This window comes from Phoenix dactylifera, chromosome 1 (assembly GCF_051530095.1).
Source record: "Phoenix dactylifera cultivar Ajwa chromosome 1, Ajwa_hap1_PhDact_Kaust_v1.1, whole genome shotgun sequence".
NCBI lineage: Eukaryota > Viridiplantae > Streptophyta > Magnoliopsida > Arecales > Arecaceae > Phoenix > Phoenix dactylifera.
In genome coordinates, this window is record NC_143190.1 from 35470407 (window position 1) to 35488790 (window position 18384).

Sequence of the window (18384 nt, forward strand, 5' to 3'; positions counted from 1 at the left end):
ACGTAAAACTTAAACGTATACGTATACGTAAACGTCTACGTAGACGTAAAACGTAAAACATAAATGTAAAACGTATACGTAAAACGTAAAACGTAAAACGTATACGTACACGTAAAAGGTATACGTAAACGTATACGTTTTACATAAAATGTAAACGTAAACGTAATACGTATACGTAAACGTAAACGTAAACGTATACGAAAAGGTATACGTAAACGTAAACGTATACGTAATACGTATACGTAAACGTAAAACGTAAACGTAATACGTAAACGTAAAACGTAAACGTAAAACGTAAACGTATACGTATACGTAAACGTAAACGTAAAAGGTATACGTAAACGTATACGTATACGTAAACGTAAACGTATACGTAACATACGTATACGTAATATACGGATACGTAAACGTAAAACGTAAACGTATGCGTATACGTAAACATAAAACGTAAACGTAAACGTAAACGTAAAAGGTATACGTAAACGTATACGTATACGTATTACGTATACGTAAACGTATACGTATACGTAAACGTAAAACGTAAACGTAAAACGTAAACGTAAAACGTAAAACATAAAACGTAAACGTATACGTAAACGTAAAACGTAAACGTAATTTACGTTTACGTTTACGTATCCGTATACGTTTTACGTTTTACGTTTTACGTATACGTTTTACGTTTTACCTTTTACGTTTTACGTATACGTTTTACGTTTTACGTATACGTTTTACGTTTACGTTTACGTATACGTTTTACGTTTTACGTATACGTATACGTTTACGTATACCTTATATGTTTACGTTTACGTTTACGTATACGTTTACGTATACGTTTTACGTTTTACGTTTACGTATGCGTTTACGTTTTACGTTTACGTATGCGTTTACGTTTTACGTTTACGTATCCGTTTTACGTTTACGTTTACGTATACGTATTACGTATCCGTATACGTTTTACGTTTTACGTTTTATGTTTACGTATACGTTTACGTTTACGTTTTACGTTTACGTATACGTATACGTTTACGGATACGTATTACGTATACGTGCACGTCAATTTTAAATTTTGAAAAAGGGTATTGAGCAAAATTTAAATTTTGAAAAGGGTAATCATGCTAAAAAAACCCTTATATATATTACCTCGTCTTCCCTATTTAAACCCTTCGCCACAGCCCAAATTGCCACCGACTCCTCTCTCTCTCTCTCCTCCCTTCCGACTGCCCGCCCGCCCCCCCCCCCCCCCCCCCCCCCAACGTCTCTTTCTCAGCCCAAGAAACTTGAAGGCCGGGAAAAATGGCGGAGATGGGGGAAGGGAAGCCTCCGCGACCCGGCGGGCCGGAGAAGAAAGAAGAGGAGCAGCGATGGGAGGAAAGAACTCTAAGCCTCCTCCAAGACTCCAAGATCGATCAAGGTCCCACCTTTCCCCATGTTTCCGCCCCCTTTCTTTCTTTCTTCCATCTTGATTCTTTGATGACGCTCTCTCTTTCCTTTTGGTGGGTTTGCAGATCTCTCCGGGGCGAAGGAGGGGAAAAAGTTGGGCAAGAAGCACAAGGTGAAGTGGATGATGAGGCCAATGACGATGGCCCACGCCATCGTCGAGTTCGTCGTCTAAGATCTTAGGGAGAACGCCATCAGATACCTAAGCAACTACCTCGTCGAGGTCTCCATTTCTTTTTTGAATTTTCTTGGGTTTCTTTGTTGATTTTGGGTACATAGTTAGACTTTTCTCTCAATTCGTGATTTACATGCCCTTCTTGTTCTATTTTGAAAAATCGCTTTTAAAGGATTCCAGGTCATATGAAATTTGGTTGTACAAACCAAGATCCAAGAAATTGATTAGCGGTGATTAATGATTATCAGAGTATCATCAATTTATACATTCTTGGCTGCAGAAAAAGGGAGGAAAATCCAGATAATTACCACCGGGCTGGTTTTTTGGTGTTCAATTCCTATGCTGCAATGTCTGGATTGTTGCAGGTGTTCGTTTGTTTCCCTATTTAAACCCATGGAGGATGGCCTGCGGGACCCGGAGCAGCAAGAAGAGGAGCAGCGATGGGAGGAAAGAACTCTAAGCCTCCTCCATGCCTCCAAGATCGATCAAGGTCCCACCTTTCCCCATGTTTCCGCCTCCTTTCTTTCTTTCTTCCATCTTGATTCTTTGATGACGCTCTCTCTTTCCTTTTGGTGGGTTTGCAGATCTCTCCGGGGCGAAGGAGGGGAAAAAGTTGGGCAAGAAGCACAAGGTGAAGTGGATGATGAAGCCAATGACGATGGCCCACGCCGTCGTCGAGTTCGTCGTCTAAGATCTTAGGGAGAACGCCATCAGATACCTAAGCAACTACCTCGTCGAGGTCTCCATTTCTTTTTTGAATTTTCTTGGGTTTCTTTGTTGATTTTGGGTACATAGTTAGACTTTTCTCTCAATTCGTGATTTACATTCCCTTCTTGTTCTATTTTGAAAAATCGCTTTTAAAGGATTCCAGGTCATATGAAATTTGGTTGTACAAACCAAGATCCAAGAAATTGATTAGCGGTGATTAATGATTATCAGAGTATCATCAATTTATACATTCTTGGCTGCAGAAAAAGGGAGGAAAATCCAGATAATTACCACCGGGCTGGTTTTTTGGTGTTCAATTCCTATGCTGCAATGTCTGGATTGTTGCAGGTGGTCGTTTGTTTCCCTATTTAAACCCATGGAGGATGGCCTGCGCGACCCGGAGCAGCAAGAAGAGGAGCAGCGATGGGAGGAAAGAACTCTAAGCCTCCTCCATGCCTCCAAGATCGATCAAGGTCCCACCTGTCCCCATGTTTCCGCCCCCTTTCTTTCTTTCTTCCATCTTGATTCTTTGATGACGCTCTCTCTTTCCTTTTGGTGGGTTTGCAGATCTCTCCGGGGCGAAGGAGGGGAAAAAGTTGGGCAAGAAGCACAAGGTGAAGTGGATGATGAGGCCAATGACGATGGCCCACGCCGTCGTCGAGTTCGTCGACTAAGATCTTAGGGAGAACGCCATCAGATACCTAAGCAACTACCTCGTCGAGGTCTCCATTTCTTTTTTGAATTTTCTTGGGTTTCTTTGTTGATTTTGGGTACATAGTTAGACTTTTCTCTCAATTCGTGATTTACATGCCCTTCTTGTTCTATTTTGAAAAATCGCTTTTAAAGGATTCCATGTCATATGAAATTTGGTTGTACAAACCAAGATCCAAGAAATTGATTAGCGGTGATTAATGATTATCAGAGTATCATCAATTTATACATTCTTGGCTGCAGAAAAAGGGAGGAAAATCCAGATAATTACCACCGGGCTGGTTTTTTGGTGTTCAATTCCTTTGCTGCAATGTCTGGATTGTTGCAGGTGGTCGTTTGTTTCCCTTTTTAAACCCATGGAGGATGGCCTGCGCTACCCGGAGCAGCAAGAAGAGGAGCAGCGATGGGAGGAAAGAACTCTAAGCCTCCTCCATGCCTCCAGGATCGATCAAGGTCCCACCTTTCCCCATGTTTCCGCCCCCTTTCTTTCTTTCTTCCATCTTGATTCTTGATGGCGCTCTCTCTTTCCTTTTGGCGGGTTTCCAGAGCTCTCCAGGGTGAAGGAGGGGAAAAATTTGGGCAAGAAGAAGCACAAGGTGAAGTGGATGAAGAGGCCAATGATGATGCCCCAGGCTATAGTCGATTTCGTCGACTAAGATCTTAGGGAGAATGCTGTCACATACCTAAGCAACTACCTCGTCGAGGTCTCCATTTCTTTTTTGAATTTTCTTGGGTTTCTTTGTTGATTTGGGGTGCATAGTTTGACTTTTCTCTCAATTCGTGATTTACATGCCCTTCTTGTTCTATTTTGAAAAATCGCTTTTAAAGGATTCCAGGTCATATGAAATTTGGTTGTACAAACCAAGATCCAAGAAATTGATTAGCGGTGATTAATGATTATCAGAGTATCATCAATTTATACATTCTTGGCTGCAGAAAAAGGGAGGAAAATCCAGATAATTACCACCGGGCTGGTTTTTTGGTGTTCAATTCCTATGCTGCAATGTCTGGATTGTTGCAGGTGGTCGTTTGTTTCCCTTTTTAAACCCATGGAGGATGGCCTGCGCGACCTGGAGCAGCAAGAAGAGGAGCAGTGATGGGAGGAAAGAACTCTAAGCCTCCTCCATGCCTCCAAGATCGATCAAGGTCCCACCTTTCCCCATGTTTCCGCCCCCTTTCTTTCTTTCTTCCATCTTGATTCTTGATGGCGCTCTCTCTTTCCTTTTGGCGGGTTTCCAGAGCTCTCCAGGGTGAAGGAGGGGAAAAATTTGGGCAAGAAGAAGCACAAGGTGAAGTGGATGAAGAGGCCAATGATGATGCCCCAGGCTATAGTTGATTTCGTCGACTAAGATCTTAGGGAGAATGCTGTCACATACCTAAGCAACTACCTCGTCGAGGTCTCCATTTCTTTTGTGATTTTTCTTGGGTTTATTAGTTGATTTTGGGTACATCTGTTTTGAATTAGACTTTTCTCTCAATTCGTGATTTACTTGCCCTTCTTGTTTTATTTTGAAAAATCACTTTTAAAGGATTCCAGGTCATATGAAATTTGGTTGTACAAGCCAAGATCCAAGAAATTGATTAGTGCTGATTAATGATTATCAGAGTATCATCAATTTATACATTCTTGGCTGCAGAAAAGGGAGGAAGATCCAGATAATTACCACCGGGCTGGTTTTTTGGTGTTCAATTCCTGTGCTATACAATGTCTGTATTGTTGCAGGTGGTCATTTGTGTCTTTGTTTTAAGATTCTATCTGATGCTTTGCAAATGGCTTGTTTAGTTTGATATGAACGTTTTTGATTTGATGGAACAGGAGATTGTGGAGTTTTACGTGAAGATGGTAAATGAAACTCTCAATGTGAGATCCGTTAAACGTCTTGCTAATGCTACAATTTTTCAGGTCAGTTTAGTTCTCTGTGTTGGTGAGGTTTATGTTATTGTCTCCATCATGGTTTTTGTTGTATGATATAATTCTTGCTATTCACAGTGTTGCAGCTAATGTGAAACAGAGCATCAATCATTGACATCACTAGCTTGGTCAGTGTAAGGAGTAGCTTTGAATTATTAGATTCGACATAAGAGGGTGTCAAGAAAGTAGGGAAGGAAAGGTTTCAGAAAGTTTCAATTTTTTTTGCATGCTGTGGTATGCAGTATAATAAAATATGCTTATGTAATTTTGATGTCTCTTTATAATTCTAGTATGTGCTAAAGAAGCACGAAGATTAAGCCTAATAGTCAATACACAATATTTTCATTTTACTGTAGTGCTTAATTAACTTTTATTCACTTATTCACTGTTATACATGTCATGCCCTTTTCTTTTTCACAGATTAGCTAGTTAGAGTTGCCTGAACATAGAAGGAAAAGGATGACGGCACTATCTAGTAATGTGATGAGAGATGAAAGTGACGATGTAAGCTTCTGTCACTGTGTTATTGCAGCAGGGACCAACACTTGACTGCATTCATCGCAATAATAGTTGATGTTGTAAAATAAAAAGTACACAATCAAGACTTCTAGAACCTTGTAAATGGTGTCTTTCATTGCTTTATGATCTCATGAATGACTGCTAAGGAAACCAACTTTTTGCAGCTAAAAATACTCAAATAAAAATATAAATATTAGTCATGTGTATTAGTTGATACTCTTAGTTTGAAGCAAGGAATGCCGTACCGGCCCGGTTCGGCCGGTACGTACCGGTCCGGTCCCTGACCGGTACCGGACACAGATGAAAACCGGTATTTCCGGTTTTCTTCTGTGAACCGGCCGGTACGGAGACCGTACCGGCCGGTACCGCTTGGTACCGGCCTCGTACCGGTGCGAACCGGCCGGTTCGCACCGGTACGGTGTTTTTTTTTTTGGGGGGGGGGGGAACCACAGCGCCTCGCTGTGGTTTTTTTTTTTTTTTGATGGGAAAGAAAGTGGTCCGGACCGGTACGGAAGTGGTCCGGACCGGTACCGTACCGGTCCGGCCGGCCACCGGTACGCCGATCCGGACCGGTACGGCGGACCTTGGTTTGAAGGTTTTGCAATGTACATATGCAATCTCTGCTATTTGCATGTACCTAATTTATTGGTTGACATGCATCAATTTGTCCAAATTCCATAACATTAAATTTGTGTATATAACACATATACTGCTACCTCTGACTCTGATTAATATGTGAATGATATGGCTACAATATCCTTTGAACTTTATCTGAAGATGTTAGCTAGGCTTTTGAGTAAGTTCATCTCACATTTCTCTCTCTAGGGGAAATTGGTTGTTAATATTTAAGATGTGATGCAAGAAGGATCAGGAATGATATAATTTGAACCTTTTTTACCGAAGATGAAGACAAAAAGGAGATAGACTATTAATGAAAAGATTAAATTAGCTCTAAAAGTTGAGATGAGTTGTGAACAGGCTGAGCTGACCTTATCATTTCATGACAGTTTCTGCTTTTAATTCCCAAAGATTTCTGAGAACTCAAAAGTAAGCAATAAACCTTGCTTCGCCATGGGTTCTGGTCATACACAAAAAACTATGGCAGATATTTTTTTAAAAATTTTAAAATTTACTCCTCTTTTAATGTTTAACCAAATTAATTCTGCAAAATATAACGGATAAATTTCAAAAGACCAAAGAATGAAACATAACTTGTAAGCATACTAGACCTTTAACTACAACCTCAAAATTTAAAGATCTACCACTACACACTATCATGACTGTTGAAACTTGCCTTCTGATCTGATCTACTTTGAGCATATGTTAATTTGCAATCTATGGTTGAGTTTGTAGATGCGGTAATCTAATTTTTGATATGTATCTTGATCCATTAGACAAACACTGTCAAGATCACAGAAGGAAAACCACATGCTAGAGTAAGCAAGAAAATGACAGAGGAGCTATAAAATATTTCTATCCCTTTTGACTTTTGCTAATGGTACACAAACTGAAAGGATCAAAGCCTTAACACAAGGAGAATACCTAAACCTATATGAAGATTTTGAAACGGTTGGATTTCCTATAACATTATACCTTAAACCTTGGCATATCGCATAATTTATTTGCTATTAGCAGTATATATCACATAATTTATTCACAAATGTTTCACATAACATTATATTTTAAGCCTTTTGATTTTCACTTAATGGTACACAAACTGAAAGGACATAACTGGTCCTATATGAAGATTTTGAATCAGTTGGATTTCCTATATCATTATACCTGAAACTTTGGCGTATGTATCCCATAATTGATTAGTTATATCAGTATAGCTATTAAAGTTATAGTTGGGGTCTCATTCACAAGGTGTTTCTATTTTTTTTTCTCTGTATAAGCATCTTGTTGCTGCTTTTTTGAAGGTTCTAGTTCTTGGTCAGCCTGGGGAGGATGTTAGCTTGGAACTCATCTTAAGAGTGGTTGCTGATGTTGGTCTTGTGGTATGTGAACAAATCTTGAAGTTCTTTCTATGTTTGACATTTATTATATGAAATTAGTGGTCAGTAGTGCTGTGCTCGTCATTCTTTTAAACCATCAACTGCAGTATCTAGAGATAAGTTTAACTAGGTTGAGGAAGATGACAATTCTTACTTACCATGAGGAACTTTAGATGGGATGTAGTATTAACTTTGATTGCCATGTGTTCTGAAATGCTATGTAATTCAAATCAAAGGAGGGTCAAACACTTGCATACTCAGTTTTATTTGTACAATATGATACATGATGCCTTTCGAGTGCAAAATAATTGGAAGGCCATATAAATGCTTATTCTTTTTTAGTTAAATGAGGGTGAGAGGGCCTGACTATTATTACCAAGGAAAGCCGTACCGGCCCATACCGGTCCGGTCCTTGACCGGTACCGAAAACAGATGAAAACCGGTATTTTCCGGTTTTCATCTGCGAACCGGCCGGTACGGAGCCCGTACCGGCCGGTACCGCTTGGTACCTGCCTCGTACCGGTGCGAACCGGCCGGTTCGTACTGGTACGGTTTTTTTTTGGGGGGGGGAACCACAACGCCTCGCGCTATGGTTTTTAAAACCACCCGCCGCGCGTGGTTTTAAGGACGGGCCACTTCTTTCAAAAAAAAAAAGCCGGGTCTTTTTTTTTTGGGAACCACAGCGCCACGCGCTGTGGTTTTTAAAACCACGCGCCCGCGCGTGGTTTTAAGGAAGAAGTGGCCCACGGGCCACTTCTTTCAAATAAAAAAAAAAGCTGTGGCCTGTTGGCCACAGCTTTTTTTTTTGATGGGAAAGGAAGTGGCCTCCGGCCACTCCTTCCTATCAAAAATACAAAGAAGTGGCCTCTCGGCCACTTCTTTTCTGATACTTTTGTTTTAAAAAAAGAAGTGGCTCTCGACCACTTATTTTTTTGAGTTGACAGCACGAAAGAAGTGGCCTCTCCTCGCTCGTTCGGTTATAAAAACCGAACGAGAGGCTCTGTTAATAACTCCAGAATAACTAAAATCCAGGAATGAGCCTCTAAAGAGTAATCAGAGACGGGAAGATTTGAGAGATAGCCCACAAATTGAGGAGGAGGTCCTGCCCAAAAAATCCAGCGGAGACTATTTAAGGTGCGGTTTTTTTGTCCTATGTTATTTCATTAATTTTGTTAATAATTTATTTAAAAAAATAGTTTATAAATTACTTAAATAATAAGATAATGCAAAAATTTACTTTATTAGCTTAATTTTTTGATAAGTTGTCCTTTTATGATAGAAATGGAGCCATCAAGAAAAACGAACTCTGCAAAGCGTGATATTGGCTGGTCTTATGGGCGAAGACTTGGAAGTGAGGGGCAACGACACCAGTTTCAATGCAAGTTTTGCGACAAAGTTTTCAAGGGAGGAGGGGTAACCAGGTTGAAGCAACACTTAGCCGGAAATTCCGGTGAGGTTGCTACGTGCCCAAATTGTCCTAGCGAGATTCGTGTGCTGATGAGGCAGAATCTCGCTGAGGCCAAAGAAGCGAAGGAGATGGCTTCCAAGAAGAGGGCGGAGGTCGATCGCCAAGCGGCAGAGCCACCTTCTTATCACTCTAGGGAGCTAGAGGAGGTCGAGGATCTAGATGAGGAGGAGGCAGATATTCAGGCGGCCATGCATGCAAGCCTGGATGATTAGTGGCAGCAGGAGGAGGTGGCCAGGCATAGGGCTCGATTTGGGCCCTCTGCATACGAGTCGGGCGGCGGTTCTGGGAGCACTAGACAAGATCCAGAGTTCTTGAGGACAACTTCAGTTAGAGAGGGCGTCGGCAAAGAACGTGGCCGGATTTCATCTATGCTGGGTAGTTTTGGTAGCCGAAAGAAGTCATCTAGAGAAATTCCACAAGGAGCGACAATTCATGATGTAGATCCGCATGCTCTCCCCAGTAGAGATTCAAGGCAGCAGAGGTTAGACACAATGTGGATGAAGGATAAGAAGAAAACTATGTGGCGAGCAATTGGATCCTGATTTCACTTCAGCCACATCCCAGCGAATGTGGCAGACAATACATACTACAGATCTGCCATTGCCGCCATACAAGCTGCCGGTCCTGGTGTAGCTCCTCCAGGCCCGAAGGACATATACGGTGAGCTTCTTGACAACAATAAGGAGCTGGAGAATTGGATTGACTCCTACAAGAGCAAGTGGCCCATATATGGACTAACCATCATGTGCGATGGTTGGACCGGTCCGACCAGGCGGAGCATCATCAACTTCCTGACATACTGTGATGCTAAGACCTTCTTCCACAAGTCGATTGATGCTTCGGCTTATGTGCACAACACCTCGTACATGCTGAAACTTATGGAGGATGTGATTGATCTGGTAGGAGAGGAGAATGTCGTGCAGGTCGTCATTGATAATGGGCCGCAATATAAGGCTGCCGGGCAGGTCTTGATGGAGCGGCGGCCACATATTTTCTGGACCCCATGTGCTGCACATTGTATCGATCTTATGTTGATGGACATTGGAAAGATCCGTAGGGTGCAACAAACGGTGGAGACAGCCCAACGCATTACCAGGTATATTTATAACCATAACTGAGTCCTTTCATTGATGAGAAAGTATGCAGGGGGAGAGATTCTGAGATCAGGAGTCACACGGTTTGCTACCAACTTCATCGCACTTGATAGCATACTCGAGAAGAGAGGAGCCCTACGTCAGATGTTTGCCAGTTCCGAGTGGTATGATAGTAGATATTCTTATGCCGACACTGAAGGGAGCAAGATAGAAGACTTGGTGACGAGACAACCATTCTGGCAGCGGGCTACTACAATAGTCAAAGCTATCAAACCATTATATGAAGTGCTGCGGGCCGTAGATAGCGAGATCTACCCCAGATGGGATTTTTGTATCACATGATGGTCAAGGCAAAGGATCAGATTATGGAGGCAGATCCAGCACATGGCCGGTCATACATCAACATCATTGAGCAATGGTGGGGAGCGCAAATGGGTACGGAATTACATCTAGCAGGTAAGTTAAGATATAATTATAGTGACAATTATAGTGATGGATATAATTATATAATTATGCTAAGATAGTCTCGTATATGTGCAGCATACTACCTAAACCCCCGGTTTCAGTACAGCATAGATGGAATTGGTATGGATGAAACACTTCTGGATGCTTTGCGTAATGTGATTTACAAGATGGAGGCAGATCCAGAAAAAGCGGCCTTATGTCTTGAAGAGGTAATTATGATTTAGTAATTACCAGCATGTGTAAGTATATCGGCATCTTCAATTATTAACATGGTTTTCTTATGCTTATTTTTCACATAGCAAATTATTTAGAGAGGGCAGCTACAGTTTTGGCCGAGCAGCTGTCGTCAGCAAACACAATATGAATCCAGGTACGTGACACATCAGGAAAACATTCACCTGGTGTTACTTAGTTACTATTATGGAACTATCATATATGTAATTTTCATAAATATTTTTGCAGTTAAATGGTGGGTGCATTTTGGCGGATCCGCGAGAAATCTAAAGCGGATAGCTATCCGGATCCTCTTCCAAACAGTCTCTTCTAGTGGATGTGAGTGCAATTGGTCCACCTTCGCCCTTATCCACAGCAAACAAAGAAACCGTTTGACGCAAAAGCGCCTCAACGACCTTGTTTATGTGCATTATAATTTGCGGTTGAGGCTAAAGTGCATCCAGAAAGAAGTGGAGCTCAAGTATACAGATCCGATTTACGGATCCTTCACCGCTGATGACGATGATCCACTACTCGGTTGGCTTGTAGGCCAGCAGCAGGAGCCCGAGCTTGACGAGCCAGGATCGTCTCCACGACCAGCTACCTTCATAGCCACCGAAGCTGGGGTCGATCCAGAGCAATGGACTGAGCGTAATATTTCACGCATTTTCAGAGCTGATCAGCCGCAGGCACAGGGGAGCCAGACAGAGAGGGCCAGGAAAGGAAAACAAAGAATCCCAATGGAGAGTGTCGAGGAAGAGACTTGGACTAGCAGCGATGAAGGTTCTGATGGTGATGGATCTTCTAGCCATGGAGGGAGCGGAGGACAATATGGTACTCATGAGACACAGCCGGAGGGTGGTCTTTATTTCACCGGTGAGTCCCAATTTTGTGGGTGCTACACAGGATACGGACCACGGTCGACCACCTGATAGATTTCGTGAGGATATCATTGGATATAGAAGACGGGCTCCTCGAGGTCGTTCAGGAAGACAGGATACGACTGCAGATCCGACAACATACGGATACGGATTCTATTATCCACAGCCTCAGCCTGACGAATATGGATATGGTGCATTGGATTTTGCTTCCGCCATATTTGGATGGGCCCCTACACAATCAGAAGACACCTCTCAGAGCCAGAGCGTGAGCGAGAGATCCGAAATTCTTATAATCTGGCGCGCGTCCTTCTGATTGGGTTGATTTGCCTCCTCCTGATTATACTTATGATCCAGATATCTACTAGAGCCATCGGCACTTGTCCCGATTTTAGATATCCTATAGTACTTTAAATGTATGTAAATGATTGTATCTTAATTTGAAAATATTTTATGTGTATGATTTTATCATTTGGAACGGGAGGAAAACATAACATGCAATCATGCATCATATATGTTTCAAATTTCAACCTTAATTTTAAATATAAAAACATCAAAAATCATGAAAAAAGCAATAAAAAAACATCAATTTTTACTTAATTTAAGATTCAACAGAGACAACATTTAAAAAAAAAAATGTCTGGCTCTGCGAACCGGCCGGTACGGTATCGGTACTGACCGGTACGGTACCGGTACGGACCGGACTGTACCGGTCCGGCCGGCCACCGGTACTGTACCGGTCCGGCCGGCCACCGGTACTGTACCGGTCCGGCCGGCCACCGGTACACCGACCCGGACCGGTACGGCGAACCTTGATTATTACTTTAAATTTTGTCAAGAGTTTCAAGATATATCGCTTTTATTTGGGAAGGTCATAAAAGGATGCATGATTGAAATAAGCCAGTAAGCCATGTAATGCCTAGCTTTTATAAGGTGGTATCAAAGTACCTTCTCAATGTGTGAAGGTGGTGACAAATTGCATTGTTTCTTCCTTGCAAGGTACTTTTATATTTTTTCAGAAAAATGTCTGGCTACTGTGAAAGAAATACAAGAATCATTTACAAGATTGACAACAAAGGAAGTTCTTGCTCTTGAGTGTTTTTTCTAATGCTTGCAATATCTGAAAAGGAAAGAGAAATACAAGCCAATGATCTTCTGCCGCATTATTTTTGTTAGCAGTGGACTCCATTTCTACATTGGCTGCACATATAATTTTGTATTTATCACATTGGAAACCAAACTCTCATATCATTTACTGTATTATCACCATCGCAAGTAGATGCTGTTTATGCTTTTTCCCCCCTCTTGTATGCAAGAATGCATGGTAGTAGACCTCTTCAAAAGCCTCCAATGAGAAGTTTGGGGAACACCACACTTGCCCTGGATTGACAAATCCAAAGGACTTTTCAGCTGGATAATTTCATCATTTTCCTTTGTTTGTTGTTGGAGGACTATTTTGCATGAGCATTGCTAGTCTCAAATTACATTGGCATCATTGTAGTAGGTAGACTTTGAGAGCTTTTTAAAGCTCTTTCTGCTAACCTAGTCAGTGGTTGCAAACAAGCTTTTTCTGTGTTTTCCTTACAATAGAACCTCAAAATGTCAGATAATTTAATTCACTTTTTCTATGCAAAAGAAGGTTTTGAAATATCTTCATATACTTTTTCAGTACTAAATTTTTCCAAATGAATTACTCTTTTTTTTTACCAATTTGTTTCTATTCTTGAGCCTTTCTAACTTTATGCAGGTTTTTCCTTTTTTTTTCCTTTTTTGGAAATCATAATAACTTTTGTCTCCATACACAAGCACTCAATTAATGTGTCCCCACCATAGCTATCCTGCTTCTAAGCTCTTGATTTACCAATCTGATCTGTTTTCCTTTGGCTACTATCCCTAACTAAAAAAGTGTCATCAGAGATCAAACTCCAAATATCCCTGATATCAAATAAATAATTTGGTTAGTCTGAGTGAAATGGACTCTTAAGCTAGCTAGATTGTTACCTAATTAGAAACTTAAATCAGAATTAGAGAACTCATGTAATTTGATTAGGATTTGATTCAAGATCTGTCTGAGGTTTTCGTTTATTTCTTGTAGGACCTTTTTTCAAGGATTTTTTTTGGCCACTCTTTGAGGACCTTTTTCTGAACTGTTTCTTCCATTTATTTTCTGTTTATGGGTTAACTGGCTCTTACACTCTGTTCTGGCATTTGGTGACTGTTCGAGATTGCTGACGGCATCTTGGTATCTGTAAATTCGTTTCGGTGTTTAACATTCAAAGCCTTGTTCTCTTGGTTTATATTGCACTTTCACACTTGGCTGACCAGAACTACAGTGTCTTCCCCGAGAGTGTTTGAACATCAGCAGGGCCTATTTATATTAAGAGATTTGATACTATATTCACTTTTTGTATGTTTTGCTATTTCACTTGGAAATTATTGGCCTGCTAAGTGCTCAATGCTTGGTTGCATTTTCTAGACCCTGTCAGTCATTTTGCTGCAAGGTGTATACGTGCCTTACTGTGTTCTTAGCTCCCAATTCTTGCAGTATTGAGATTGAGCATCATTCTTGCTTCCTTAGTGTATTCAGTTTCTTCTATTACTTTTATCATGCTCATGTATGTTTCGGTGTCGCTCCAAGCTTTGTAGGTGGAAGCTTGTCAACACAGATGAAATACTGCAACTATGATCAGGGTTTCTACTGGAACTGTTTCTATTATACAAGCTCTTTTACTAGAGTGATCCTGATGCTGGTTCTTTGCATCCCTTCCTAGGCTGATCATGAGATCCCAAAGCCTTTTGATTGGTTTGAGCATACTATTCTTGCTAGAGATATTTTTAGCACGATTTAATTTTGTATAGTGCTCTTTTGGAGATTAATATGATCAATTATGTGTTAATGATTTAACGTGAACCCAGATATTCATGTAAAAACATCTAAGGGGCCAACATTGACTATCATGGATATTTTAGTGATTTGGCACTAGCGATGGAAACACCAATTAAATTGAGAACATGGGTATAATCATATATCTGTCCCTTTGCTGCAGTAACAATGCTCATATTTTCCTAAGTAATTACTAATTCTATCACTTTGGTTATGTTTTCCATTTGTAATGTATCTAGAGTTCTAGACCTACTGAGATTATCTAAACCCTCCTGGATTCTTGAATCAGGTAAGTCTACCTTTACTCATCCATCACCATTGCTGAAGCCACTTTAATTTGCTCTATTAATACTTCACCAGTTTTTATTTTATGTATGGATGCTTTTATGATGATGAATTGGTAAGTCCTATTATATAACATTTGATTGAAAGTGCATGACACTGAAGCAGTCTCGTCTTCCTTAGCTGACTGTACCTTGTATTGCCAGAGTCCAATCAATTTCTGAACAAATTTTGCTGCAATTATGATATTATATTTTGGGTCTGTGCACCAACCCATGATAAATTTGTCTCAGTCATCACCAATTCATGGAGAAAAGTCGATCATATTAACTGCTACCACATATCTACTCTCAAAATCGAAATCTCAGGGTTCTTGGGAGTAGCTTGATTTTTCACATACATTAGTATATTTATAATGCTAATCTATTTCAAAGACATGTTTCCAACTCTTGCATCAACACATGGCTGCAAAACATAATTGACAATCTTTGTGATATTCAATAAAATAATAATATAAGTCACCAAAAGTACTTTCTGTTGCTACTAAAGCAACAAATAACTTATGCCGAGTAGCCATGCAATGCAAACAAGAAAACTGAACTTAGCAAAGGATCCAAAAACGAAATCAACCAACAAATGAGTATCCAGAACACGCAAAAGACCACAGCATAAGCATGAAACTAGTAGCTATAGTCTGCAAAGGATTTCAAAACTTCCATTGCTACGAAAATTTTTTGGGAGCCTAATAGGCTTCAAACTTCTCTCATCAATTTTTCAACTAGATTGCATGTGATAGATTATTTATTCTAAAAGAGCTGTGGACTATGACTATGTGCTTAACTTGAAATTTTATAATTAGTTATATCGGACAACTTAGAAAAAAGTTTTGGAATACTACAATGATGATCCACATGGAAATATTTGTCCTCCAGATAAATCTGAATATCTGATTTTGGTAGAAGCATATTTGAGATTCTCCATATTGACATTGCCAATATTGTCTTTTGCCAACTCCAGTGTATGAAGTTAAGCACATGCATGTGTTAGATGCTTTGAATTAACATGAATGATAAATTTTCATTTTTGATAGTAATATTTTAGATAATCTTTGTGCATATCTTTCTACAGAGGATAGATAGTCTTTAAAAGAGATTTAGAAGAAGTGCAACTCAAAAACAGGGTGCATCTATTGGCTTGTCAAACACTATGTTTATAAACCCATCCATTTTTTTAATTTGGGCTCATGATATCCCTATCATCTTGGACCCTAGACCCCGCAGTGGTGGGAGCCTCGTGCTCTAAGCCACATCTTTTTTTGAAACATAGAAACAACCTCTTTGTATGTGGAGGTAAGGCTGCATACACCCCAGGCGCAATGGTAAGGTTGCTCCACTATGACCTAGGTGTCACGGGTTCGAAATACAAAGTGTCTCCGCATGCGGAGATAAGACTACATACATATGACCCTCCCCAAAGCCCACAGTGGTAGGAGCCCTATACATTAGGATGCCCTTTTATTCCCCTATCATCTTGAAGGAGACTTCTCTTGTACCTTTTGTTAATGAATAGCTGATGTTTAAATCCTCAAAGAAAAAGAAATGCAAAAGGTACCAACAAAAAAAAGATAAAGCTATGTTTATTTAGCAGTATCCTACAAGTGGAGATGGTAAGCAATAAACAATTACACAAAACTACTTCAGTTGATTATATTTTTTAAGATCATAGTTGTATAGTCCCTGCTTTGTACTGTTCATGTAAGTGCTATGGAATTATGGATCCTAAGTACCTTGAAACTTATCTGGCATCCTTCAATGGTGGAGTAGGAGTATCATGTTTGCCAACCTTAACTTGGATATGGTATCTTCTAGTAAACATATAATTATATGATGTCTAGTTTAATACAAAAACTGAATCAATTTTCAGTTGTGTCTAAAACGTATTAACACATTTTGCTTGTTATAAAATCGTACCTTACTTTTATGCTATATTATGATCAGGGCTATCATGCCCTGAAGTTTTATAAACTATATGTTGTTGTGTTGAGGTGTCAATTTGATGGCTTGGAGAAACAAGGATAAATCTAGAAATAAATTTAGTAATGATGGCTCAGATATTATGATATAGCATATGAGTAGATAGGCAGCAGATTGTGTAATATGATCAAGTGTGATGTAAGATACTCCAGTAATAAGAGAGGCTTAGGACATGCATATAAGCAATCTAGAATGAGGACCTTAGAAAATATGGCCAGAATTTTTTAGACAGGATCTGACGAAGCTTCCACTTAAATTTAAGATGCAGTTGTTTTTAGGTAAAGAATTGCTTAAAGATCTTTTTAAGCAATCTAAAATATAGCATTGGGAATGCAAATTACATGTTAGAGCAAGGTTGGCAGAACCATTCCGAACCGAGCGGTTTGGAGAGTACCGAGCTGTACCGGTGGCGGACCGGGACGGTTCTAGCAACCGAACGAAAATTATCCGACGGAGGGGGAGAAGGAAAGAGAGGAAGAGAGAGAGAGAGAGGGAGGAGGAAGGGAGCGAGACGGAGAGGAAGGAAGAGAGGGTTGTGGAGGCCGGCGAGCCGCGGAGGAGGGGCTCCGCCTCCGGGTCCCCTCCTTTGCCTCCTTCGTGCGGCTCGCCGGCTACCGCCGGCCTCCGCCACCCTCCTCTCTCCCTCCCTCTCTCCCCCTTCTCTCTCTCTTTCTCTCTCCTATTCTCCCTCTTCCCCACCTCCTCTATTGTATCGGGATGGGCCCGACTAGGGGTGGCAAAATATGACCCGACCCGCCAACCCGACCCGTATTCGACCCGCCATAAACAGGTTTGGGTTTGGCCTAAACAGGTTCGGGTCGTAAACAGGTTGACCCGTTTAACCTGTTTATTAATTGGGTCGGATACAGGTTTTAGTTGTTTGACCCGTTTAACCTGTTTAACCTGTTTATAATTTGATGCAAATAGTGTGTGTTTTTTTTTCCGTTGGTCACTGTTGATCAAGCCATCTAAGTCCTGTGGAATTCCGTCTTCGGTTGAGTCAGGCGGTTGAGTCAGGCTGATGGAATCGCAACTCCCCATCCTCTTTCCCCATTTCCCCCTTCCTCTATCCGAAGCTCCATGGCACCCTCCTGGCCTCCTCCTCCTCCTTAGCGATCAAGGTCCCAAAGACCCCTGCAAGGCTTGGAAGTGGGAAGCGCCCCTCCATATCGGCTCCATAGGACTCTCCTCCTCCTCCTTAGTCAGCGATCAAGGACCCGTGGAAGGCTTGGAAGCTCCCCTCACCATCCTCGGTCCCGACGACCTCCGCGACGCCCCTAGACGCCGCTGACCTGAAATCGAGCGGTGGGGAGGATGTCGGAGACGTCCCGAAGGGGGGAGAATCCCAGAGCACGAGGGCGGTGGGGGCTAGGGTTAGGGTTTCGGGCCCTCCCCTCTCTCTGTTCTCCTTCTTCGGCGAATCGGCCCTCAATACCCCGAGTTAGAGATCGTCGTCGTCGAGCCAGAGGTCGTCGTCGAGCCAGATCTCGTCGTCGTCGAGCTGCAACTCCTCGAGGTACGTTTTCTCCACCTCCGCAAGAGTCGTCGTCGTCGAGCCAGAGATCGTCGCCTTCTTCCAACCGATAGAGTCAGGCCGGCGATTGTCGGCTT

General features: G+C 41.4%; 2 protein-coding genes across 51 annotated transcripts in view; both read left to right on the plus strand.

Moving 5' to 3' along the window:
• Positions 1 to 1170: 1170 nt before the first annotated feature.
• The window catches only part of LOC103697938 (nuclear transcription factor Y subunit C-9-like), a 42465-nt gene continuing 25251 nt past the window's right edge, over positions 1171 to 18384 (plus strand). For 2 of the 50 annotated variants that reach the window (XR_016413046.1, XR_016413072.1), the window contains exons 1-11: positions 1176 to 1411; positions 1506 to 2102; positions 2197 to 2793; positions 2888 to 3484; positions 3578 to 4177; positions 4271 to 4428; positions 4669 to 4754; positions 4848 to 4934; positions 5022 to 5447; positions 7382 to 7459; positions 14213 to 17494. Coding sequence is in view for 6 of the 50 variants with exons in the window: in XM_089930584.1 (XP_089786710.1) it covers positions 5403 to 5447; positions 7382 to 7459 (123 nt within the window). In the remaining 44 variants the exon portion in view is untranslated. The other 48 variants (XR_016413082.1, XR_016413086.1, XR_016413081.1 and 45 more) reach the window with 43 other exon arrangements.
• On the plus strand, positions 7466 to 12045 carry LOC148715192 (uncharacterized). The gene is made up of 2 exons (XM_089927374.1): positions 7466 to 9127; positions 9470 to 12045. The coding sequence occupies exons 1-2, from the start codon at positions 8729 to 8731 to the stop codon at positions 10040 to 10042; spliced, it is 972 nt and encodes a 323-aa protein (XP_089783500.1). The 5' UTR covers positions 7466 to 8728; the 3' UTR covers positions 10043 to 12045.

Excerpts from the sequence above, each read along its gene's own strand:
- LOC148715192 (XM_089927374.1), top strand. The coding sequence starts at position 8,729 with ATGATAGAAATGGAGCCATCAAGAAAAACGAACTCTGCAAAGCGTGAT. Across the intron at positions 9,128-9,469 it reads CGGCCATGCATGCAAGCCTG|CACTTCAGCCACATCCCAGC; the intron begins GATGATTAGTGG and ends GGATCCTGATTT.